The 26876-nt window shown below is 39.7% G+C and overlaps 1 protein-coding gene across 4 annotated transcripts in view; it reads right to left on the minus strand.

Annotated features, from left to right (window-relative positions):
• TRAPPC8 (trafficking protein particle complex subunit 8) overlaps positions 1-10255 on the minus strand; it is a 53253-nt gene extending 42998 nt beyond the window's left edge. For 2 of the 4 annotated variants that reach the window (XM_069004667.1, XM_069004666.1), the window contains exons 1-2: positions 9895-10254; positions 4350-4544 (exon numbers count right to left, since the gene is read on the minus strand). In XM_069004667.1, the coding sequence (XP_068860768.1) occupies positions 4350-4544; positions 9895-10051 (352 nt within the window). In that variant the 5' untranslated portion in view covers positions 10052-10254. Of the gene's footprint in view, positions 1-1642; positions 1727-4349; positions 4545-9894 lie in introns of all 4 variants that reach the window. The other 2 variants (XM_069004664.1, XM_069004665.1) reach the window with 2 other exon arrangements.
• Between the last annotated feature and the right edge of the window lie 16621 nt (positions 10256-26876).

The raw sequence follows: 26876 nt of genomic DNA on the forward strand, positions 1-26876 counted from the left end.
TTGCTTAATCCTACATTGTCAAGACATCTTAGATTGGCTTCAGACACACAGAAGTCAGATATAGTCACACAAACTCAGTCTAGCAGTCTGCACATCTCATTAAAAAAAAAGCCTAACAGGAGACAAAACTTTGAGCTTTTGATTACAGCCTTTCTAGAAACTGCTCTCTGAGTACTCATCTAGGATATAAAAAGCTCTTGGCTTTACTGAGTCCTGCATGTAAACATGCAAACTATTTAAATTAAGGAAAACACAGCTTGTTATTATTAAAAACAAGCCATAAGAAAGTGACTCACACATTTTTCACAAATATAACAAGCCATGCAGTAACTCAAGTTCAAAGTAAACACTTTTTAACAACCTAAAGCAGAATTTTCAACCACACTGTAGTTTCAAGCACTGTCTTCAAATTTTCACTTCTGTTTTACAGCTGAATCACAGGCAAAAGGAAAAAAATCATGTGTTTTTTAAAATCTGACAATTACAAACAGGGAAGTACTACTTTGTTTTGTGGATTGGTTCCCCCACCCTTTTTTTTTAATGGGCCTGTTAAAAAGCTTGGAAGCGGCCTCAAAGGCAACTGGATTCCCTCTATACAACCACAACATTAACAGGATTCACTTGAGCATTTACAGGGCTGTAATCACTTATCGTAGATACTTGATAAACACACACCGTATTCAAAATAAAAGCAGTATTTGAAAACCATTTCACAAATGTAACATCTCATAACATGTTACAGCAGTGCATACCAACACTGTCATTTAGGTACCCAGATCTGTGTTTTGCATTTTTCCAGTAAAACATTTCCAGTATGATGGAATAGAACTGAAGTTTTGGCAAACTTGTTAATGTGTTCAGAACTTGTTAAGGAAAAAAAAAAATTTTAAGTAATATTTGTACGAAACAGCTTAAAAATGGAAAGTCTACTTCGTGAAGTTTTGTGCTCTTTAGACATTTAGCAGGATCTGAACAGATCCTACTGAAAGGACAGCTATTATTAACCGAAGGCATAAACTATATTAATATATAAAACTGAAAAACATCAAAACCTGGCTCTTACAGACTACGACACAGAGCCTTGAGAGGTCAATAACCAACATGATTTGGTAGCAGTAAGTCAGCAATAAGTCTCATAAACTACATAAAAATGCATGAGAAAGCTTTTTCTTTTTTTTAAGGACCATACTCCAGAAAGAATGTCAATTTAGCAGAGACACTGTGCTCTAAGTACAGTCAGCACTTGAGTTCCAACTTAAAAAGTGTTACTATCCCCTGAGAAGGAAGTTCTCTAGAGAAGCAGAAAGGACATTTGAAATACAGCACAGTGACAGTACACAGTTCCATGGGATCAAACAATCCAGGGTTTTTACAGCATCAAGTAATTTACCACCACCACCCTTATTGATTGTATGGAAAGACCAAATGATTTTGATTAAAAAGAGTAGAAACGTGATTAAAAGAAAAATTAAAATCACCACCACCACCGATTTTTCAGTTAGGGGGAAAAAATGAAGGAACACACATCTATGTCCAGAAAAGTGCTAAACAGTTGTAGCAGATGGTAAGGAAAGGTGGATGGGGCACATGGAAAAGGAGTAAAGGGCAATTTGGCAAATCGGCACCAACCACAAAAAAATACCTGAATAAAACGTGGATGTGTTCAGTTCCATCAGTGTCTCTTTCCAATTACTGTACCAAGGAACACTAGCTTTAACTGAGCGATCTGATAGAAAAAACATGATATTATTATACTAAAAAGGGTCAGATACAAACACACTCTTGGCTTTTACACTCTGGTAGTGTGAAGTAGAAAAAATCTACACCAAGCAAGCCCATGAGGAGCACTGAAGAGATTTGACTCCAGCCAACCTTAATCAGGAATATTTCAGGCTCCTTAACATTTGACAGTGTACTTTAATGGAAATCAATATTAATTTCCAGTTCAGCCCCAATGCTACGCTCAAACAAAAATGGAAATTCTATCAAGTAGCAACGATTTAACTTGTATCTAGATGTTATCTCTATTTTACTAGTTGGAAGATACTCTAAACCTAAGGCAGTAACTTGTGAGATTTCCCAGCCTATAGTACTAGTTAAAAGTAGCTGAATACATTAGCTGCTGAAAAGTGTTGCCCCAACATTCTCCTTCATCTCAATCATATTCCTCCAATGCCGCGTGCCAGCATTTATATCACACAGCCCTGAACAAACATAGCCAGGGAACTGATCTGGCTGAAAAATTTTTTTCTTCTCTCAAATAATTTAAATCTTTAGTGGGATCATTTTTCTTCACTTTCTACATGCACCAGTACATGGGAGAAGCAGGCATGGCTGAACATAAGTAGCTATTCAGCAACCAAACAAATCTCTCAGCACTAGACCATGGAACTATAAGAATATTAAACAACACTTGTAACAAAAAAGGATTACAAACAACTAAATCAATACAACACAGCAGTTCCAAAACTTTTCTCAAAAAAAGAGCAGGATCACGACCCCAGTGCCAGAAACAGTCATACCTCAGCTTCTTAAACAATGTTGGTGTCTTTCTTCAAAACAGATTGCACTTGATCATCATTAAAGATTAAGGAAATATAATTTAATATCATTATCCTATAAAACTAATTCAGTCCCAAAAAAGAACAAATTAAAGAACTGATGAGAGTATTTCACATTTACATAACAAATGATTATGTTCTGCTGTCAGGAATGAATGCATCCATTGGTTTGAATAAAATGCTCTAAGAAAGTTGGAAAAAAAAACCCTAAATGTCTTAGTAAATACTCATAGTTGTCTAAGCATAATGGAACCCCACTTGGTACTTCCTCATATCCTCTTACACTGTAAGGGGACACAAGTTCCTTCGCCAAGAACACTGTCAGTGTTTTGGGCTAAACCCCTGAAACTGGGTTCCACTGAACAACAAAGTTACTACATGAATTTGTCTTTCTGTGTGATCTTAAACAGCTTATACATCTCTCCTCCTGTCAAATAAGCATACAGCCAGTCTGAATGGAAATGAGAACCTAATCAGAGAGACAGAAGATAGTTAAATATGGTAATTTGTACATCCGAGGCTCCAGCAGCAAATATGGAAACAAAAGGAGACATATTTGCTTCTGTAACTACAAAGCAAGGCCTAGTATAGCCACTATTTTTCTTCCCTTCTTTCAATACCTCACTTCTAAACTGAGGCCATTAGAAACCTTATGGAAAAGTCTCTTCACTGAAACCATTCTGCTTGCTTTATTTTCTATAACTGAAGTAAACTTTCCATCAGAAAAAAATTTCATAACAAAATGGCAATTCACCAATGTGACGTATAAACAAGGGCACAGAAACTGAAAAAGATGTGGAGTTTTCAACAGATCTTAAAAACAAGAGGTTCCCAGGCTCAGGTCTTTTCCTTTATTACCAACACTTGACACCAAGTTGAAGATGTACCTCGTAAATTAGGTATCAAAGATGTAAGAATTATGCCAATTTTCCATCATCAACATAAAAAAAAAATCTACTACAGCAACATCAGTTAGTAATCCTCATGAAGTTTTATCAGTCTCTTGCTACAGCAGAGCCAAACTCTTCACTGCAGGCTGAACTTTAAAGACAATAAATTACACATGTTTAAATAGGGCAGTGTATACATGCTTTGAACTAAGTATGTGCTCAAAGGCTTTAATGGATTAGGGTCTTAATTGGGAGGAGTTTCATCTTCTCAGCTCCTAAGATGAGGTCTCATTTAGCAGTATTCACAATGCCTCATCCCTTGGAGATCTGAGAAAAAAACATTTTTAGAATACTCTAGTCATTTTGACAGTGAAATATGAAGGACAAGTTTCATACAAGAAAAAAAAAATAAAAGACAACAAATCAAAGGAGTCACACACCTTTCCTCAAAATCTTTTCCTTAAACGTTTTATGACTTTATCATAAAAACTAAAGGAAGCCAGGATAACTAACTTGATAAAGCTGTACCTTAGTACCAACACTATAAATAAACTCTGATATTTACTCAGCCAAGTGCAACAAGTCGCTATATCAGTTTTGTAACACAAAAATAACACAACCAAAGCATTGGTAATTGCTACATTAAAATAATGATTTAACACAAGTTCAGAAGAATTTCAACATTAGGAAAACTAAAATTATTAATGAAGCTCAACCACTCTTTCAGCATTATGTAAAACCAAAACTATTCAATAAATCCAAAGTTTCAGTAAAAGCAATGATTCAAAACTGATCAACTCTGAATAATTTTAGTACATGCCATGAAGCTGAAATGAAGGTTAGAAACCTTACAGCCATTTCCAATTTACATTATGAAAAATACAGTATCATTACATACCACTGATGTTGAGATCATAATCTCCAGCTGTGATCACATTAGCTACCAGTCCTTCAGCAGGCTGACTGACAGACACAACATCATGCAAAAGTTTCCGAATGGCACCGGGCTGAGGTGGGTGAGTGATGATGTTGTTGACAGCAATCTTCAAATTTTTAATGATATGAAGCTGATTATTAGGATCTCTCATGTGAACTAAAAAGAAAAAAAAAAGATTTGTTGAGGAGTATAACAGACAGTTAAAACAGTTGTCATAAATTAGTCTTTTTCCAACACGTTTTTTCTTTAAAGATTGCTCCGTTAAACTTCTCCATCATCAATTTTAGATCACAGACCATAATGCCTGACTACCAAAAATGGAGGGGGGGAGGGTGATAACTAAAAATTACTTGATGCTCAACATTAGGCTCACCTAGGCATTAAACAACAGCGTAAGAGCTTGCAAGAATATCCACTCCATCTAACACAGCATGCGCACGTCCTACACTGATGCACCCCCTTCCTTGTGGAACATATCAACTTTTGTGGAAAAGCTATAGGAACCATATATGGATTTCACACGACACATCATGTTTCAAGGAATCACCCATTTCCAAGAAACCCCCAGCACACAAATAAACAGCATTTAAGAAACTTGACAGGGATAACCTAGTACTCATTCATCCAAAATGAATGCATCCTAAAAGACAGGCTGAGAGAGTTGAGGTTATTCATCCTGGAGAAGAGAAGGCTTGGGGAGACCTTAGAGCAGCCTTCCAGTACCTAAAGGGTGCTTGCAAGAGAGCTGAAGAGGTACAAGGGCATGTAGTGACAGGACAAAGAGGAAGGGTTTAAAACTGAAAGAGGGAAGATTTAGACCAAGAAGAAGTTCTTTACTGTGAGGATGGTGAGGCATTGAACAGGTTGCCCAAAAAAGCTGTGGATGTCCCAACATCCTTGAACAGTTCAAGGCCTGGCTGGATGGGGATGTGAGCAACCTGGTCTAGTGGAAGGTGACCCCAACCATGGCAGGGTGAAGCTGGAACTAGATGTTCTTTAAGATCCCTTTAAACTTAAAACATTCTATGATTTTTAGTACTATAGCTTCCTTTGTAGAATCTTTGTGAAAATTGCTCCCTCAAGCCATCTGTTTTTAAAAAACTACTCACGACATTTTCAACACTCATTACAATTCTGGTCCTGCTGTGATTTTTTCAAGTAATTTTACCCTATTTCAAACCACAACCACCACCAAGCAAGCCAGATTGTGAGTGCAGGCAGGACACACTGACTTACAGCTGCCTAAGCCACCTGAGGCTACCACGTGCCCCACAGTACAGCCCTTGACTCCTCTGCATTTTATTTTCACAAACTCCTGTACAGCATATAAAAGGCAGCACAAAGGAATAATCTTGTTTTCCTCATCTTTCAACTAACCACAGAATTCACACCGTAAAGGTCTGAAACTGAGTATTCAATCTGCTCCAGCCTGGAAAGCACTCCACACCTTTTCTACAAGCCTCCTCAGAAGTAACAAGTACACAGCTAAAGTCAGATCACACTAGATGTGTTTACAATCCATCTTAAACGTTAAAACAGATTTCTAATGTGGTTCAAATCTTGACTGGCATAGTTCTACCTTCCTCAATCACATATTCACCCAGCGCTCAAGCTCATGGGAAAACAGTAAAGCAAGTTAGAAAACTCGTCCTGCCAAAAACAACCTAAAAATGTGCATGTTTTTTCAGCTCTAAGTTTCAGATTGGACTTGTACATCATAAGGCTATATCAAAACAGGGAAGGGCAATTGTGCTGGCTAAACTTATTTCAGTTCAGCATTTCTATCAGAAACCTGAAAAGTTGTTTTGGGTGGGGTTTTTTTTCATCTTATCACATAGGTAAGTTATCAACCCTACTACCATATAATTACTGAAATTATAGAATGTAAGGAAGTGGCAGGAACAAACAACTACGAAACGAGTTTGCCTTCACCAGTGCAGCTGTAACACTACAGCTCATCCTTGCTGTCTGTCCTAAAATATAACAGCCATAATAATGAAGAGCAACCACATTTCCATACAGAACGCAGATGACATCTCTGGTATATGTTTATTGTGAAGGACTGAAAAAACAGACATACTTGGAACCCCAAAAAGTGCTTAATACCCAATAAAAAAGATCTACTGTTACACATTTCCTACAAGTGTTTGTAAGATCATTTCAGAAAGCACTTTGCTGAAAATGGCAGCAGTAGCATATATTAGAACAAAAGCTTTCTCATCAGAAATTGAAAATGATCAGATGCTAAGATACACATGAACAAGGAATTCCTAACATCACACTAAGCTCGAAAAAGCACAGTGTTCCCATTATACTTCCTTACATCTTGCACATATTTAAGGCTTAGAATCAGATAAAGTTATCAGAAGGTCTCCCTCTTTTTTTTCCTGTTTTTTCAGGTCAAACACTTTGGTTTAAGAGTAACCAATGCTTAAAGTGATAGTTGCTAATTGATGTGTACGCTGTAATTTTCCCTCCCACGAAGACAGTACTAGTCCACAGAATGTTTTTAAAGTTTCTTAAAAACAGGATCCTATTTTAAAGAAAACCGACCTACACATATGTACATTTGTTATATCAGGCATCAATTGCTACTAACAGCCACAAGACAGCCACTTTGAGAATAAATATGAAAGTATAAAATCCTCAGTATACTTTTGATTTCCTTTATTAAAGGAAGTTCAAAGTTTGAAGAGGGTTTTGGTTTTGCTTTCCTCTAAAGTCAAGATTTATGGGGATAGTAAAGCTGTCCTTTCACTTTTTTAAATATTTCCCCTTCACAAACAGGAGGTGACTTACTTACAGAAGTCAAGAGGCTAAAAATTACAGAACAGAGCACTCTGCATCTGTGCTCAGGAGGTTCTACCATCGCAGTTTGCTATACTGCAAGGGTATTTTTGGCTACACCAACATTAGCAAGCCACTGATAGGCCAAAGTGATGAGTAGATTAAATACTGATTTGTGCAGAGGGTGGTCCCCCTACATCTACATTACATACCTTTGTGGGGTTCTACAGGAAATTCGATAGAATCTGGCCTCCTTGGATTGAGCAACCTCAGCAGTGTGTGGTTTTACACTACCTGAAGAATCAAACAGTGTTCTGGTCCTTCATATCTCTTAACACATATAGGACAACTGATATGTGCACAGTAGAGACCTCAGTTCCTGTTTATCAGAACTGTTTTGAACATGTATCAAGACTAACTTCAGAACTGCACTGTTTCTCTAAGCAAGAAGGCTGATGAACACGCAGCCTTCAGCTGGTTCATAAGCCATGTAATTCCTAATTTGCAACAAAAATATGTATTGTAATAGGACTCTAAAAATACAGTAGCAGATCCATGACTGAGCTTTTCAAGTTATAGAAGAATTCAGGAAGCAATGCACGTACTTAAAAGTTTTGCATAAGTAAGGGACAGCTTACTTCTAAAGAGATGAAATACCAATCAAACCAATTTTATGTTACAAATCCAGTGAAATAGCCACTAAGTAAAGAGAGATGGATTAATTTAAAATGAACAGCATTTCACACTCCCATAAGAAAAACTGTGCTTAGAAATGAAGACACCAAAACAGAACTAGAGAATCACAGAATTGTTATGGTTCAAAGGGACCACTGGAAATCATCTACTCCAAACCTCCCTGCCAAGGCAGGGTCACTCCGAGCAGGTAACACAGGAACCATCCAGGTGGGTTTGGAATGTCTCCAGAGAGGGAAATTCCACAACCTCCCTGAGCAGCCTGTTCCAGAGCTCTGCCACCCACAACAGAAAGTTCTTCATCATGTTGAAGCAGAACTTCTTGTATTTCAGCTTATGGCCGCTGCTCCTCACAGAACCCCAGAACAGTGATCACCATAATATCACAATCATACATAATATGAGAATAATAATCATAATACAACCATAAGCAGTACAACACACAGTTGTGGAGGTATGTCATGCACACACATTCTGCTGGACCACAATCGGATCATTTAATCATGCCTTTCTTCCTCTCTGTCTTTACCCTCACACATGCTGTTTCCAACACAAGAACTTACAGACAACATGCAGTAACATTTTTTCCACGGAGCAGGAAGAGGAAGTCACACTTGAAGTGAGGAACTGGAGTCAGGCCTGTGGCCTGCTGGATCAGAATACACACAGAGCAGTGCAGCAAGAAAAACCCAGTGTAGAAGTTTCACTTAGGGGAACACTGAGGATAATTCAGGTTTGCAAGTTCCTTAAGTGTCACAATAATTGGACCAAGACAGTTGCAACTAAGTAACACAAGCATTAAGTATCCTTCAAAGTGAATGCTTCATTTTGAATAGTCTGCCTGGTTTTGTTTGCTAAAAGCATTTTGAGAGCTTTTCACTAAAAGAAAGAGATAATTAACTTCAGAACTCTAAGGATGTGAGCATCTGCATTATTTTGATCTCTGCTGCATTCTCACTCATGAGTGTTGCTATACAAAATAAAAAACACTTATAAACAAGTTACAGTTGATAGTACTAAGATTCACCACAGAATTATGGCAGATTTTTAACACAAGGTAGCTTTTAAGCTGTTGCCATTTTTTAAAAGAGAAATGCAAAAATCTGCCGAGAATGACAGTACGAGCTTCTTTTTCTTTCCTCAGCATATGACATGCAGAGGCTGAATCTGAGCTACATGTCTGTCAGAAACTAAATCTGACAAATGTCACTGCATCACTGTTCTGACAAGCAGTTCTCTGCAAACTGCTGTCCTGTACACTAGTGTAATGAGCAGCAGCTTGAAACGCATAGCTTACTTAAATTAAAAACAAAAAAAAACTCAATTCCGGATAGTAAATTAGAGCAACCGCAGCTAAAAAATCCTATTGTTTCTCTTAAGTGGTCAATCTCCAGTTTTCCTGATGCTTCACGTGGTCATTTTACTGATGCCACATAAGCAGCTCGATTCTTATTCACAGAAACATCAGCAAAAAAAGTATACAGGATAAAGCTACATGCGAGTGAAAGGAAAGCCCTGCAACTGAAATTACAATTAATGTTTCTGAAAGACTGGCCGTACTTTCAATGCCTGGGTACCGCAAGTGTGAAATCCAGTAGAGTCTGCAACAAGAATCAGTCACGAGTACTAGGGAGGTAACAGCAAAGTGGTTTTAATGGAAGACAAAAATCCGTCTGGAAGAGCTGAATTTACAGACACCTTCCTCTTCAGCCATGGGATGTCTCCGGGAGAAGCCAAACTTCCCAGGTTCCGCAGACCGAATGAAACTAAGCTGACTTAACAGCTGTCACCTGCGACAACCCCGGCAGACGCGTGTCTCCGCCAAGCCTGCCAGGGCTCCAGGTGACACCCACCCGGGCGGCCGCCACCACGGCGCCGGGAAGGGGTGTCGGGCCCGTCCCGCCGGCGCGGCCCAGCGGGCACAGCCGTGAGGGACCCCCGGCCCCCGGAGGCCGCGGGCGGAAGGGAGCGGCGGCGCCGCCTCCCCCGCCCCGTGTAAACAACGCGCTCCGCTCCCGGCACCGACCTTCCGAAGTGAGGCGGCAGAAGGGCCTGACCAGCTCGGCGAAGCTGAGGTTGTTCCTGCGGGTGAGCCGCTCCGCCTCCTCGCTGCACAGCGCGGCCACCAAGGGCACGAACGAGTCCTGGATGAACTCCTGCACCGACTGCACGCACTGGGCCATTGCTGCTGTTGCTGCTGCCGCCGCCGCTCGGGGCCGCCCGAGACGGCCCCGCTACCTTTGTCCGCAATTCTCCGGATTCTTCCCTCGCTTCTTCCCTGGCCGGTGTCTGCCCGCGGCTCCCGCCCCGGCCCCGCTCAGCGCCCGCCAAGCGCCGCCATGTTGCGCCTCAGCCGAGCACCTCGGGGAGCGCCCGCTCCCGGCGGCCCTCGCGCCCGCTCATGTGATTGGACGAAAGGGGCGGTGCCGTGCCGGGGAGGGGGAGGCGACGGTGGCCGGCCGGGGGGATGGGGGGGGTGGGGCGGGACGAACGTTGTGTGCTTCCCCCCTCCCGCAGCGGGCAGTTGGTGCGGCCCGGGAGCGGGCGGCGGGCCCGTGGGATGCCGCGGGGCATTCCTGGCGGCGGGAAGCTGGTGTGGCCGCCACAGCTGCCCCCAGTAAAAACAGCGCTGGCGGTTTCGCTTTAAAAAAAAAAACCCAAACAAAAAGACCAAAAACAGCAATAAAAAGCGTCAAAATGACCACAAAACAGGAAAAAAGAAAAAGAAGAGCCCCAAAACAACAAAGAAGCGCGCCAAAGGAACCACAAAACAAATCAAAACTAGAAAACTAAAAACAAAACTAACCCCCCCCCCAAAAAAAAAAAAAAATCGCCAAAATTACCCCAAAACAAAACGGAAGGAGGGGGGGAACAAAACAACAACAAAAAAAGGGTGGAGATTTAAAAAAAAAGGGAATAAAGCACGCCAAAATAACCCCCCAAAAAAGCAAAACAATACCCCACACACGTGAATAAAACTACACACATAGACCCCCTGAATGGTTAGCCATAAAGTAAAACAAAAGTTCCACTTTGATACAAGGAAGAACTTCTTTACTCTGAGGGCGGCAGGGCCCTGGAACAGGTGCCCAGGGAGGCCATGGAGTCTCCCTCTCTGGAGACATTCACTCACCTGGACACATTCCAGTGTCACCTGCTCTAGGGGACACTGCCTTGGCAGGGGGGTTGGACTACATGATCTCCAGAGGCCCCTTCCAACCCTAACAATTCTGAGATTCTGTTAGAAAGAGTTGCTGGGGTGTTCTCTGGCAGATCTCTCAGTGCTCAGTTGTATGCAAGACATTCAAGCTGGGCAAAATAGCTTCACTTTTTGAGATTTGCCCATTAAAAGCATGATATTAAACAAAATCCTTTTGCACAGTGTGGTGGTGGCTGCCCTGGCGGACTCCCTGGCACCAGGAAGCTGGTTTGTGGTAGGAAGGGCTGGCATTTGGCCCCAAAACCTCCCCCAAAGGAAAGCAGTTCTGTCAGTTTTAATTAAAAAAAAAAATGAAAGAAAGAAATAAAACACCACAAGAACAACAACAACATAACAACAACAATAAACAATAAAAGCAGAAAAAATACCCCAAAAAACCAAATAAAACCACCAAAAAACCCGCACAACCCCCCCCAGAACGGTTAAGTGATGCATGGGAGACGGCAATGAACATGAGGAAGAACTTCATTACTTTGTGGGTGAATCTGGTGTGCTTTTCCAGAGACGCTTGGAGTCTCCCTCACTGGAGATATTCAAGAACTGTCTGGATGCAATCCTGTGCCATGTGCTCCGGGATGACCCTGCTTGGGCAGGGAGGTTGGACCACATGAACCACTCTGGTCCCTTCCAATCCCTTCTGTGATTCTGTAATTCTGTTAAAAATAAGGAGTTGTTTGGGTGTTCTCTGGCAGACCTGTCACTACTCAGTTGTATGCATGAAATTCAAATGGGGTGAAATAGCTCCATTTGTTTTTTTAGATTTGCATGTTAAAGCATGATTATCATCCAGAATCCTTTTGCACTTGTCACCTGAGTAAGGAAGTGATGTGGAAGCAAGACAACTGTGATTATCCATGATGAAATAAGTAATTTTGAACATGTTCTTTACAAAAAAGGAGTGTGGTAGTAGGGCTGATTTTTAACACCCTGCCAGGGACAGGGCTTGTAAACATCACAAAAAAAAGCCCATCCTCTGAGAATGAAAAAGTAGTTTTTAATGTAGACAGTAAGAAAACAAAATCTAGTAGGCCATACAAGTTGCCATTGTTCAGGACTGGGTCCTGGAAATGTTATCGAAAAGTTATTAAATATTGCAGAAAAAAGTGGTTTGGTTTTGATAGATTATTAGAGGAAGGGGAAGGCCAACTTCCACAAATATTTATGGCTTATCCACATTTGGAAATTCCCCAAAGCTATTCCAAAGTCATGTTTTCACAGATACTTTAAGCTAGGACCTCCATATGGATGCCTTGGGAGAATGGTGCTTCTCTCCCATTCCTTTTAATCCATTACTTCTAAACACTACACAAGTAGACTATATATAGTATACAGTACTCTGCTATATCTAGTAGACTGAAGTGGATCAGAAGTCCCAATCCTGTGCACACATGACTTGAGATTGAAAATTCTGAACATCAACAGAGATGATTCTGGCCTTCTGGCAGAGATTCAATTTTTGATTCAGGTTTCTGGCAAAGATTCAAATTTCATGTGGCTATCATCAATTTTCAGTAGCCACTACAGAATGACAAGTCATTTATTTTAATTGTCATTGTGTTGGAGGTTTTTTTTTATTGTAGCAATTCTAAACTTATATTTGTGTGCTCAGAATTCATTCTCTGTGAATGAAAATATGTTGTATGCCTTTACTTTCTACCCAGTAATAAAAACTTTGTGCTTAGAATTTCTCTGTTCTGATTATCTCTCCCAGTATGACACTGTCGCAAGGACTGGTTTTGTCATGCTAGTTTAATGTTGCTCTGCCATCTCATGGACTGCTCTCCCAAGACAAGGCCACAGAATCACAGAACCATTTAGGTTGGAAAAGACCTCTGAGATCATCAAGTCCAGCCTTTGACAGAAAACCACCTTGTCAACTAAACCATAGCACCAAGTGCCATGTCCAGTCATTTCTTGAACACCTCCAGGGGTAGTGACTGAGAACCTTTTAATGCAACCTTGGACTTGCCTGGAGTACTGAGGAGGGATGAATAACCTCATCTTCAATGAACACAGCAGCTAAGGCTGTTGTATCCCAGATCTTTTACTAAAAAATGGGGAATTCAATTAGGATTCAAATATCTTTATTTACAAGGCAGAAGATTCATTAGAAGGAATATAACATATCATTGCTAATAACTTGTAGCATCCTAAGTCGGGCAATGTGTGCCAGTTTTGCTTTCAAATTCTGACCGTGTACAAATAGATGGGACAGACAGTGGACAGAAGTACAAAGGGATAAGACAATGTTATAAATCCATGTTTTAACCATCTGAATTATTTAACTGAAAATACTGGTAATTAGAGAGAAAGTAGTGGATCAAAGGAAACAGTATCTAAACAGAAGTCAGAGCATATAGGATGGAAAGGGATCAAGGGAGGCCTAATCAGGGAATAGAAAAAGGAAACAAATAGTAAGAAAGAGTCATGAATAGATCAGAGCATAAACATCACTGAGACAGAAAAATATGTTCACTGCTTCAATTTTAAGAATAACCAGAACATGACTGTAAAATTTGGAGTTGAAACGGCTTAGCCTCCACCCTTTGCTGTTTCTGTGCTGCTGCCAGTCCTGCTTTGGGCTGGAAGCTTCCTGAACTTGTAAGTTTTGTGATTCCTTTATGCAGATAACCAAACTAGATCTTTCTGCTGAAGTCAGCTACTGCTGAGGAAGTTTATTTGAAAGCTTTTTTTCCATCTGTTAATAAAATAATATTTGTACTACTGTGTAGGTTTAAAACAGAGGAAAAAGAATATAGAATTACAAGAGCTGCAATCTCAGGTTAAATCCAATGCTTTCATTTGCAATCATTTAAATATGTGATGTAGCTGTTTCCCTATGGTGGTTACAGGCTAAACTATATCTTTGAAAGCTTACAGCATGGACTCCCAGGTCCTTGCAAACTTCAACTGCACATTTCAGTTTATGGTCAGTTCAGATTTCTGAGTTACAGAATTAATGTCTTTCACAGTAATCCTCTGCAGAGTAACTTGAAATGAAATTTTTTAGATTTAGCTGAAATCACACAAGAAGCTATCTACTGGAGGAGTAGAGTTAGTTGGTTGAGGGGTTTTTTAATAAACCATAACAATACACAAATGATTTCAAGTTAGGTACCAATGTAGATTTACAACCAGTTAGCTGTTGTGTGGTAACTCCTCAAGGTTAATCTGGGACCCTGATTTCTCAGCTTTTGGATTTGCTTATGATCTTCACAAGCCTCCTGAACAATGTGGTCATCTGTGTCAGCAGTCACTGGTATGGAAGATGAATTGCTGCCTGAATGAGGCTGTGGTGTCTGAGGCTGTGGCTCCTGCAGTCTGCCATGCATCAGTAGCCCTCTGAGTTTCACTGCCTTCCATAGATCAGGAAAAGCTCTTGAAATGCCCTTCTGCAGCCTGCAAAACAAAGGAAAAACAACAGGGGCACAGAAGAAAGAGGAACTCATCCTGTGCTGAATCAACACGTGTTTTCCCAAAAGACAATGAAAAAAACAATTCTGAAAGATTTTAGACAGCAAGGCAGTAGGAACTGTTCCAGGGGCTTCAAGTGTGTACCAAGGCCAGAGTGCCTGGAACATGGTCCAGTCGATCCTCAGGACAGAGTCTGCTGGCTGAAGCAGAAGGTCAGATCTGAAGCTGCAAGGATTAATGGGAAAGGTTTGCCCAGCCATGCTTCAATGTGGTAGCAGAGGTCAACCTTCAGCTCTTCTGAATCAATGGTACAGTCTCCCTGACAACTCAGGATCCCAATGCCCTTGATGGCATGGGATGGGAATGGGTTGTCATGCAATTCTCCTTCCAGGAATGGTAAGACAGCTCTTCCAGCGAACAGCTCCTGGTATTTAGAGTGAGCTAGGAAGAGCTGGTAGCTCCTGATGATCCTGCTCTGGCTGGGAATTCCAAGGTAATAATTCTCTATAACCTCTCGTTTGTTCCCCATAGCTGTCTACCACTCCCCTGACTTAGCCCAGGATTAGCAGCAATCCTCTATTCTTTGCCGGTATTGCCCCAAGGCTTTGAAATTACCAGCCTCTTTTTATGAAGAGATATAAATCTAAGAAAGCTCAATGTAAGTTTTTCATATGAATATAGGGCCTGGCTGTAACGAAAGAGAGAGACAAGTAGAAAAAAAGAAGAAATTAAGTAAAACAAGTGGATGAAAACTCAGCAACAAAGCCCTTGGATCCATTCACCACAAAACTTTGGACACATACAGATATTCTCACTCTCCTTGTAAGAAAAAATGAAGTTCTCGTGCTCACTTTCTCACACACCCTCATACTTCCTTCTTCCTAATTATCTCAGAGTTTCTACCTTAAATCAGTCCTCCTTGCTGCTGATTTTTTTTTAAAACAGATAATCTTCCTGATTCTGGGGGTCCCTTTGTCAGGGAAATTCCTGGGGTTGTTGCCCCCCACTTGCTGAAACTGAGTCACTACACTAACAAAGGACTAACGGACTGGTCCTTCATTTGTTGACAACATTTGCACCGATTTCCCCAAAGCAGTTTCATCTTTGCACATGCCAAAGCCCTACACGTAATGTCTCCCTATTACAAGGTGTATACTGCAGTATTTACAACTTAGTATGTGTGTATAGTGTGCAGCTTTGATTTGGTTGGGATCCAAAGCAAGCAGGTACATTTCAGTGGATGGAAGGCAAGCACTGGTTACAGTATACATACACAAAAATGTAGACTAATAACTGAAAGTATTAATTAAAACTGATTAATTAAATCTGGTTCCTCAGATTCCACTCTGCTTTCACTGAGTTTAGCTATCAGTGATGTTAAATTTAAGCAATATAAAGGGAAAAAAACATCACTGGAGCAATAACTAGAGAAATGACAGCCGGGGACGTGAAAATGCATTGTGAAATGGATATGTGATTTAAGAACTTTTCATGAGGTAGTCATGAACGTACTACATCTGTTCACCTGAGGTGAATCAACACAAAAAGTCCCTAAATTAAATTGCTATTCAATTATGTATATTTTAAGTCAAATGACAATGTGCTTTATGCAAAAGAATTTGCCAAAACATCTTAATACTGCATTTTTTTCATCTTCTTCCTTAAACACAGTTGTGGCACATTGTATTCAACTGAATTGTCTCTTCTGGTTTTCAACATATTGAAGTAATTCCTCTTGGAGACAGAAGATGAAAATGAACCAAACAGTAGATTCTCACTCAGAAATCAGTATTTTCCGGGTTCACAAAGAGTATTTTTTTCTGAGGTTTTTAGTTATGTAAATAAAGTGCTACATAGTGCAAAGTCATACAATAATAATAATAACAAAATGCTGTGAGTTGATAATATCAGTTTTCCATTGTTCACCAGATATTACTCCAGGGAATAAAATCAATTTGAGATTTCCTGTCTTTCCTATATTTAGAATCACCTCTCTGTCTTTCCACAAACATACTCCTTTTACCACATTTAAGAGACCAAACAAATAAAAAAGTCTAAATAAACTTTTCCTTGTCATTTAAAGAAAATTTGTCTTCGAATCAGCATCACTGCAAAATGTATTTCAATGCATTAGAAACAATAGGTAGGCATAGTAAGGCCATTTTGAGCTTGCCAGAGTTTACTAGTTGCAATAGTCAAGTAGATGCAATTAATCTATCACACCACAGAAGAGACAGAAATTTTTAAAACTGTTTTTACTGTATGCTTTAAGGTGTGAGAAGTAGTGTTTCCAAACAAATATTTTGTTATTTGGCTTCTAATTAATAGAATTCACTGTATTCCTAGAAAGTGCCTGGTTTAGACTCTCTGTCACTGTAAATTAATACTTTTGGCAAAAAAAAAAATAAAAGTCATTGAAGAGGAGCAGAAAAGCAAATGAGAAATGCTACTCAAGAGATTTATTCTTTTTTTACTAATGGCATTATCAAAAATGCTCTTGGGAAAGGTTAAAGTTACATATTGCTTTTATTCTCTGTGCCTGGAAAGTTTAGGGAAATATGAAACTGCCCAAACAGCATGTAAAATCTATAAGTTTTACTTATTTTAATATATCTTTCAACCATAGTGCTTGCTGAATAAAATCAGCATTAAAAATCACTACTGGGCATTTCTGTTTATCTTAGGAGCCATCATTTGTATTTCAGTTTATGATATTATTCAACATCTCAATTGCTGCATTATAATTTGAAGCACAAAGAAATTAATTCTGATCTGAATTATACCAGGAGTCACTGGATTTAGTGTGCAGGACATGATTGCTCCTGTATTTTTTGTAGAGCTAGAGACCTCAGCTTGGGAGGAGATGGGGGTGAAAGAGAATAAAAAATCAGAGCACTCCACTCCAGCAGCTTCCAGATACCACAGTGCAAACACATGAGAGAACCATCCTGCCTACTAAGAGCTAGCATTGAATGGATAATTATATTTTTGCTGTTTGGGGAAGAAAGGAAATGGAGGAAGGAAAGGAGTGTGATAGATTCAGCATGACAATACTGACTTCCAAATTAGAAAGCCCTGACCAGAGGACATAATCTCTTTTTCTTCTGTCTTGTGTCCTGTACCAGACATGGCAAGGTAAAGTCCAAACCACTTCTAAAAAGCCTGCTTAAATACTTGCATTTAGTAATTCCATTTAATTCAGAAAGGTATTTCGCATTTCAGCTGACTTTTTCTATCCCCAAAATGCCAGCTGGTAGGAGATTTCAAAATTTCAATTCCTGTTCCAGTTTAAGGGGAAAAAAATTAATTAGGTCATTTCTTGAGAAAGAGAAATTAACTGTTAGTTCTATACCTACTGTACTTCATCAAAGTCATCATATGCTCCTGAGCTGAGACTGGCAAAGACGTGTAATGCCACCAATCTGAGTGTGATCCCTGTGGCTATGCCCTTGTAAGGCAATTTAAAGTTTTTGTGATAGCTTGCTTCCCCTTCCCCTCCTATTCATGATTCCCCGGGGCCTCTTTTCACTCTGGTTCACTTTCCAAAAGCTCACCCTGGTGGATCAATCAAACTGTCTGGATCCCTCAGCTGGGCAACAACTCAGTCCTGCTGGTTCCTTCCCAGGAGAAGTTTCTTCAGAGAAAATTTCAGAGTAGGTAAAGAAAAAAAGTTAACGTTCATACAAACATGCATTCTCATATGGAGAAAAATAATTTATTCATTGCAAATAACTTCTACTTCAGATTGATCAGGAAAGCAGTGAGTGCTACTGGGCAGGCAATATTACATGACAAAACAATAGACAAATCTAGAAAGCTAAGCCAGCAGACATGGGTTGCTGACTTGCAAAGAAGCATGGGTGGGGGAAGAATACACACGGATGAACAGAGCTGGACTTGGAAGGACAATACTGCAAGGAAAAAGCATTGGACTCAAATCTCAGTTAGAGGAGGATGACAGAGCAATACTCTGGGGATATGTGAAGGACAGGCAGGAGGGAAGGTTCTTGTGACTGCAGTGGGATGGTCAATGAATCTTTATGGAAGCCACAGCTACAGATAGGATCAGAGCTGCAGGCAAATTTGAGGAATGGGGAAATCAAAATACCAAAGGAAGTTTCAAAAGTTTTCCTATATGTCGATACCAAAAAGTAAATTTTGGGCACTGTACTGCCACTTGGCCATGAAAGAAGTGATTTTATAAATTAACAAAAGGATTTTAAACCTTCTCTTAAAATCCTAGCCATTGAAGATATCGGCATTTACGTGGCTTATCTTTTCAGCCATCTTTTCTTATTCACAAGGGTTTTCCCTGGGGGAACTATAGTTTCTTGTCTCAAGGTACAAGCAGAAGTTAGAAATTACACCATGATTTTATAAAACCAGCTTCATGCCAACACATGCTTTCACCAGGCACCATGTGTCTACTTCAATTGACCTTACCCAATTACTTAATTTTATGACTCACTCTAACGAAGGTTAAGACATTAAGGTTTTAGAAAGTTACACCAAACAATATAATTGTCAGAGATTACTTTCTCATATAATAGTGTCATTAAAATCAGTTAAATAGATGAAGGGTCATGATGCAAATAAGCTCACTGAAATTAAAATTCATGTTTCAAGGCAACAGCACTGCTGCCTGACATATGTGCATGCTGTAATGTCTCCTTTCTGGGAGTAGGAAATCCTTGCCTCTTTCTGACTTGCATAAATGACAGGAAACTCATACAAGGAAATCCTCTACAATATTAGCATTTTCAACTAGGACAAGGGAACAAAGAGGAAAGGCAACTTGGTGTGCTCTTTTTAGGTCGATCAACAAACATCCCTTGTTGTGCTTCAACATGTATCCTCAACTGTAAAACCACAGCTTCTGCGTGGGTGGGAAAATGCCCTGTGGTTTAACAGCAGTGTTCATTATATGCATGCTCAGGTTACACCAGAAGAATGTATCCCAGATCCTCTGCTTGGGAACCATTGCCCTGTTTCTCATCCCCTTCGAGTAACCCCTTGTCCTTGTGCAGATTATCAGTGGGCACAGGTTATCTGATATATGCTATGCCTTGAATAAAAAAAAATCACTCAAGTTGCACTAGCAGAATTTCTTTCACTTGCTCTGCATTTAAGATCAGTGAATCTAATGCAACAAATATCCTATTTTTCAGCCTTTCCTGTTGTTATTCCCATCAGAAGTCATTTGCCTTCGTTGATAGCAGTGCTACCCGGGAAGTGCACGCTGCTTCTCCACCCTGCTGCCAGGTTGTGTTCAGCCACTAGTTAATCTTCCAGAATATAGCACACATTTTTTTCCCCTGGATATATGAGATTGCACTTGACATTTTAGGATCCGCTTTCTCTGAATGGGTCCAATTTATCGTGGAATCCAGATTGCGCTGTGCAATGTCCGTTGCCATCGTGATTTATCCCTTCATCTCTGCTTTCAGCATCTGCAAATGCAGTCGCTTGGTGGTTGTATATTTGTTTCCAGAATGTTCATTAAACTATTACCTACAGTAAGGTCAGGTATGTATGTTTCTGATGCTACTTTGTAAGATCTGTCATACAGCATTCATTATTTCCCGAGTATCTTATTTCTATTATATAATGTTAATTTATCTTAGTTTGAAGGCCATGAAAGACTAAGTTAAATACCATACAGAAGTGTATTACATCAGCAGTTACAAAACCCAATTATAATTGAAGCTCATCAGAGTACAACCTGAATTCAGCTTGCCAAGTCCTGTTTCTAAAACCAAATTAGTGAGTACCAATATACTTCTATTGATGGTACTTCATCTTTTACATTTTATAACTGATGGGGTCAACCATGTTGTTTGAGTCCAGCATTGGAGGACTTTCCATTGCATGCTCAGAATTATCAACAATGATTAACAGCAAGACAGAAAACTCTTCAGCCAGTTCATCTGGGGTTATTGCATGACAGTCCTCTCTTCCTTCCATTTAGAATATTTATTTATTTTTAGAGTTTTTATTAATGCAGTTTAAAACTTACATTTCCATGTTGGCCTGGCAAATTATTCAGTACCCTGATCAGATGTAAATACATCCTTTTGCTCCTTACCAAATACTGTAGCTAACATTAGCACTCTCCTATCAATCTAGCACCAAATCTTACCTGCAGTTTTACCTTCTTTTGTTTTTATTTTAGATTTCCTTCTGTTGTCCCTCATTTTAAAAGGCTTGAATTTTCTTTGGATTTGTGTGATAATTTTTATTGGCATATTTATGTTTGCTATCTATTTTTAACTATTGTCTTTCCTTCCTTTTCCAGAAAAAGTTTTAAATAAAATTGTTCATTTTAATATGTAAAATATTGCTTAACACCATGTAATGAAGTCTTCTGATACACACCCTAATTTTCATTAATATTGTTAATTTTCTCCTTTTAATATAGTCTCAGTTTTTCTTACTTCTTAGCTATTTTTTTACAGGAAACTTAAAATCAGGCATATGTAGACAATTTATTTTGTATGTGTGTATCTCAGTAACTGCAAACACTCCTGTAAATGCCTACTCAGCCATAAACACGTGCACATGTAACAGAGCTTGGCTGAGCCTGTTCTCTGTGTGACCTCATTTGGTGTAATTGGTTGTGAGCATTGTGTCTTCAGGCCACCAGAGTCTTCCAGCTGTGTGAGCATTCCAGCCATTCCCAGCACAATCAGGTTTCCGTGTGTGCCATCTATTGAGTACTGGAAAAACATCATCAGTAAACCCTGAAATCCCTAACGCAGTTTTACCACTGTCTTCATGAGACTTCCATTCTCCACATCAACAATAACAATGCCACTTCTACTTTCACATATTACTGACAGGCACTCAAGAGCTTATTTGCTGGGCATCTTAATGGGGTTTTTTGTATTTTTTTTTAAACTCTTTACTTTTTACCTTCCTGATTTAATGTTTTCCATCTATTATTCATTCTTACAAGTCAGATTTTAAATGCGTGTGTGATTTACCAGAAGAAAAACTCTACAGATTTAGTCCCTGATTGATTTTTTAATAATCTTTGCACTTAATTATTTTAGAGTGGCTAATGACCTTTTATCACATTTTATTATTAATGCAATCATATGCAAAGAAATTGAATTTGGGTGTAATTCAGATCTAAATCTTAACCAAGTGACACCAAATGTAATGCACTAATAGACAAAATTAGAATTCAACCAGTGGCATGGTATTAGTATTTTCCTCATGATTTATTGGATACTAAAGAAAACCAGTAGCTGTCAGAGGAAATTCATTGATTTGATTCTGACTGACAAGACTTCACATCTGCTGGAACATACTTTGTTGCAGTTTCTATAACAATGCATGCTGTTATCCTGATTTTTTCGGGTTTTACCTAAGATGACATACAATTCTTCTTAGGTCTGCTTTTATTATTCATCAGTGGGGTAGCATAGGAGTAAATAGCAAGCACAGGAAATATTGCTATCCTTCTGCTGTCATTACATGTTTGATTTAGCAAGTTAATAACATGACTGTAAAGGCTGTTTATATGAGATAATAATCACGGCAGCGTTTGGGCCCAGAAAATGCTGATAACTTCTCCAAAAGCAAATCTGTGATGGAAATTTCCAAGAAAATCACTTTGACTGGAGATTACTAGTTTTACTGCAGGCCAGATGCAAACTGAAAGATAACTGAATGTGTTGATGCTTTCATCTTGGAGGTGCCAAGTCTACTGCATTTCCCATTTTATTTCTTACTCAAAAGTGGGTCATACTTGACTTTGCTTCTGTAAAAATATCAAGCTGCAGAAAATACATTGGATACTGGAAAATATATTAATAAATCACCAGATATTTGTTTTTTTATGATTCTATATTCAAATTTTCTCAATAATAAAGAATAATATTCTGTCATGATAAAAAATACACTGCCCAAAAGATATTGAAACCTATTGCAACTGTGTTTAATGGAGCAGATGCAACTTTTAGCCAAATGAGAAGAACGTAGATAGATCCCAAATCACTAATGTGCACTACTGAATGTATCATATATTTTTCAGTACTTGCAGAAATAAGCAGGAACACTATCTTTGTTCTTCGAGTGTTCACATGCCTGAGGACACCTAGAAGAATCTGCCTTTCTTTTTCTTCATCACAGGCAAAACCAACCCAACAGTTGCTTTGGTAGATTGCTTTGACAGATGCATTAAGATCACCGTGTGATGTTTGTAAATGTTCAACTCCTTCCATGATTTTCACTTGGCTTCAGCACTCATTTCCACTGTGGGCAGAGAAGCTCCATGCACAGGGATGCATGATGTGAGAGAATATGACAAGAAAAATCACAGCTTTGTTTCCACGGCTCAGCACTCCTTGGGCACCTTAACTTCCACTAAAATTAACCTACATTTGTGCCTGTTTGTCAACACAAGGACATGTCTCATGTCTTCTGTTGCCCTGTCTTGTCATTTGCCACAGACATCCCCATCACAGCTATCATCTGGGTAAAGAAAAAACAGGCTGAAAACAGATAAAAATTAGAGTCCTTCATAACCTTTACAAATAGAGCAAAATAAATTTCTCTGAAATATTTATTGTCATTGTTCATAATTTTTAGCCATTAATTCTTTCCCTATTTCCTCTGACAGCAGTAGGTGATGGTCCATCATGCTGGCACAAGGAATGTGGGCCACAGCTGCCCACAGCTGAGAAAATGCCATCTCCTGATGCCATTATGATTTTTTGCCTTTTCTTTTATACCCCTTTTATACCTTTTTACAACTTCTGTATTCTTTGTGCTATTTGCCTACATTCTTGGACTTGTTTGTCAAGCTAGGAGATGAAACATTTTAGAAGCTTTGTAGTTAGGAGATCAGTGTGCCCCAGGTCCCAAGGTCCTCTCCAGAACACATTCTGTAAACTAAGATAGAACCCTCCAGGTGAAGTCTCCTTAGGGAGGGGGCTCACTCGAGCCTCTCACTGGGGAATCTTTGATAGGTATGCTAATTAGTAAGACCTATAATGTTATACCAGATCTTTTGGGGGTGGGCATTGCGGTGTGCATTTGGGTACATTTGACCTGGACATGGTGCACCTAAGGATCCTTAAAATAAATACCAAGGTAAAATCCCTTTTTCCCTTCTAACCATGTTTGACTCTTGATTTTAAGACCAGGAAGAGGCATCATCCAGTGCTAATGAAAATGTGTTTTTAAAAGTAATCGATGACTGAATCATCAGCTTTGAGATAACCTACTCTGCCTCTGCCTACCAATATTTTAAATGCCTTGTCAGTTACATCTGTGCTCCACAGTTACTCCCTCTCCAAGCCTGGCACTTGGCACAGGCCTCCTCCTGCTGATAATGGCAGGCAGAAGCGTCACTTAAGCCAGTGTTCAGGAATAACTGGGAGAGAGGGGGAGAAAAATGAGGAAAAACAATGAAAGGTTCCCTTGCATGTTTCTGAGCTCCTTTCTCTCCAGGATCATTCGTTGGCCTCAGAAGCTTAGTCAGCTTTGCAGTGTTCCATCCCAATAGTGATCTGGCTAAGCAGTTGTGTCTTTTCCACTATTCATCTGGCGGGGCTTGTTTTCACTATTTATGCCAGGTCACAGATTATGGAAAATTAGGTGCTCCTGAGCTGAGACACACATATATATGCCTGCATGTCTAAAAATGCAACTGTTTAGAGCAGCTTCAGTATCTCCTAGATGGACTAATGTATTAGCTTTTGTTGGATTTGGAAAGTGTTAGGCAGCCCCTGGCTAGAGACTCGTGGCAATTGTTTGGAGGCTAGACAGGAAGGGAAAAAATTGTAGGGCTTTAGCAGTGTTCAGAGTCAATATCCTGTGATGCTTAGGTTTTATTTAATCTAGCTGCACTGTGTTAAGTTTTGCTTGTTTATTTGTTTTATGGGTTTAGGTTTGGTCTGAGCAAACAAAGTGATAAATTGGGTTAAGGGTGGAGGGGTTTTTGTGGTTGAACCTGAAATTTTTGCAAAATGTTCTTATAGTCAAGTGAAGAAATCACTGGCTAACATCAAAAGACAATTTGCATGTAATGCATGAGTGCAGTCCTTCTTCACCAATCCTTGTATCCTTTATCCTTTTTCCTGCTACTGACAGTTTTAGAGGGAGGGTGACCAAACTGGCAAAAGGTAATCTGATTTTATATTCTGTTACATTAAAAGGGGAAAGCTCTCAGACAGCATTTGTGAACCTTGTACAGGGTTATTTATAGAAGACTCATCTGTTCCTCAGGGAAACAAAGAAACCTTTTCAACCCTGTCTAAAGTACAGGAATGATCTAAGTTAAAACCTGCCTGAGGGCAAACAGCGTGTAACAATTCAGAGTTTATCCTTGGACGGGGAGCATGTTGGGTCTCTGCTGTACTCTCTTTGCACCTTGTGCAATCATTTATACCTCTGTGAAATAACTGCAAAATACCACCTTTTGTCTGACTAAGGCTTTGATTGTATTTTATAGGGCTCCGTGGAGCAATAGATGATGATGGCTTCCAAAGAAGAGATTATATCTGAAATCCTCCTATAGATCGATCACAGACTGTTAAGTATGTTAGAAATGCTGTTGCAGTGTGTTCTGGCAAGCTTGGCAGGTTGTTTTACAGTGGTTTGAGGTTTTGCCTCAGGATCCAACCCCACTCTCTGCCGGAGCTGCCTTCTACTTAGCAGAGCTGGTGGGGGCAATGTGAACTCCTGCCTTAGCAGTTCTGGTGCAAAGATTAGCATTTTAGCAACGGGGAAAACAGGTGGATTTGTTCTAAAATGGCCAACTGAGTAGAAGTATCTGAGGAAAAGCCTGTGATAAACTGCAGGTTGCAGTCTGGTACAACAGCTTCTTCTAGCTCTTCCAAAGCCAAAGGGGCTGTCAGTGAGTCAGTCAGTGTGTATCCTTTCTTTTGTCCTTCCATGCAGCCCCCCAGGCTGTCATTTTGAGTTTCAGATCCCTATCTCGACACGAGGAAAGCAGTAAGCAAATGTGATGAGAGGCTCTTTCCTCTCCCATTAGCATCAGGAATTTTCAATGGTGCTCAGACAGTTAAAGGGCAGCAATGTTTTTTCTATATCTCTGCAAGAAAATTCACCAAATTCATCCGTTGATTCTTACAAATTTGACAAAAGCTGACAAAAAGCTTTCAAAAGCAACTGCAGTGACCACTAATTCAATCTGTGGTTATTCCTAAAACCAGAGAAGTGGCTAAAATACTCCCAAAGGTAGGTATGCCTGTACCCAAGCCAGACCCCAGATGGCTAAATCAAGGAACAACTTGCCACACAACAGCCTGACCCTTTCCCTGCAACTGCTGCCTAAAACCTCTGAATGTAACTTTCCAGCTCCTGACTTCATCACCTGTTGGAGAAATTGCCTTGTCTCAACAACCTGGATGGTTTATAGAATCACAGAATATCCTGAGTTGGAAGGGACCCACAAGGCTCATGAAGTCCAGCTCCTGGCCCTGCACAGGACAACCCCCAAATGGTTGTCCCTTATAGGAGCAGCATGAAGTATTCTTCAGTTTCTGGGCTCAGGAAGACTTTCAGTAATCTGTTTGTGTGCATACTTGTGACATTGTAGCAGCAACACTACAAAAATGAAATAATCTTTGCTGTGATGTCAGGCTTTGAAATAATTGACTGCAGGCTTTGCCTGGCCCATGGGGGATGAGTTCCTCACTTCTGCTCTCAGTGAATCCTCACACACACATGCGTTTTGGGGCTACCAGGAGGCTCAGCTTGTCTGTTTTCAGTGTTCTGCTTGATGCAAGCAGGGATGCAGGACCAATATGTGCAATCTTAACAACATATTCTAAGAACAAATATCCTGCATGTTACACCAGGGATGTCATGTGGAGCAAAATGTTTATTCTTTTTTATATACCCTGCCTTACTGAAAGCCTATTTTGAAGCATTTGGTTTTGTTTCTTTCTATGGGTAGATTCTGTCATTTCTGTATTTCTGCAGGTTTAAAGAATATGGCATGGATGTGTCCTTACTGCTGCACTTATCTTCCTTCTGAAGGAATTCCAGCCACTGATATTGCCAAGACAGAAAGTACACACTGAAAGTGAACAGAATGCAACACATGGGTTTGCAGCCTTGAAAACTAACTGCTAAATAATTCCAGAGATGTATCCATGCATGAGAACTAACACTACTAAGATCCCTTTTTAATGACAAGTATAAACAGAAATTCCACCAGCATAATGATGGAAGAATAATTTTTTGTAATTCATCAAGCTCATATCTAAAAGAGCTCTACAACACTCTGTCAGTGCCGTTGCAAATATTAAGCTCAGATCTAAACCTATGGAACCTGAATCTTCTTGACCCCCTACATTGGCTTTGACTGGATAAAGGACATAGAAAATACTATGATG

The sequence above is a fragment of the Aphelocoma coerulescens genome, chromosome 2 (genome assembly GCF_041296385.1).
Source record: "Aphelocoma coerulescens isolate FSJ_1873_10779 chromosome 2, UR_Acoe_1.0, whole genome shotgun sequence".
In the NCBI taxonomy this organism is placed as follows: domain Eukaryota; kingdom Metazoa; phylum Chordata; class Aves; order Passeriformes; family Corvidae; genus Aphelocoma; species Aphelocoma coerulescens.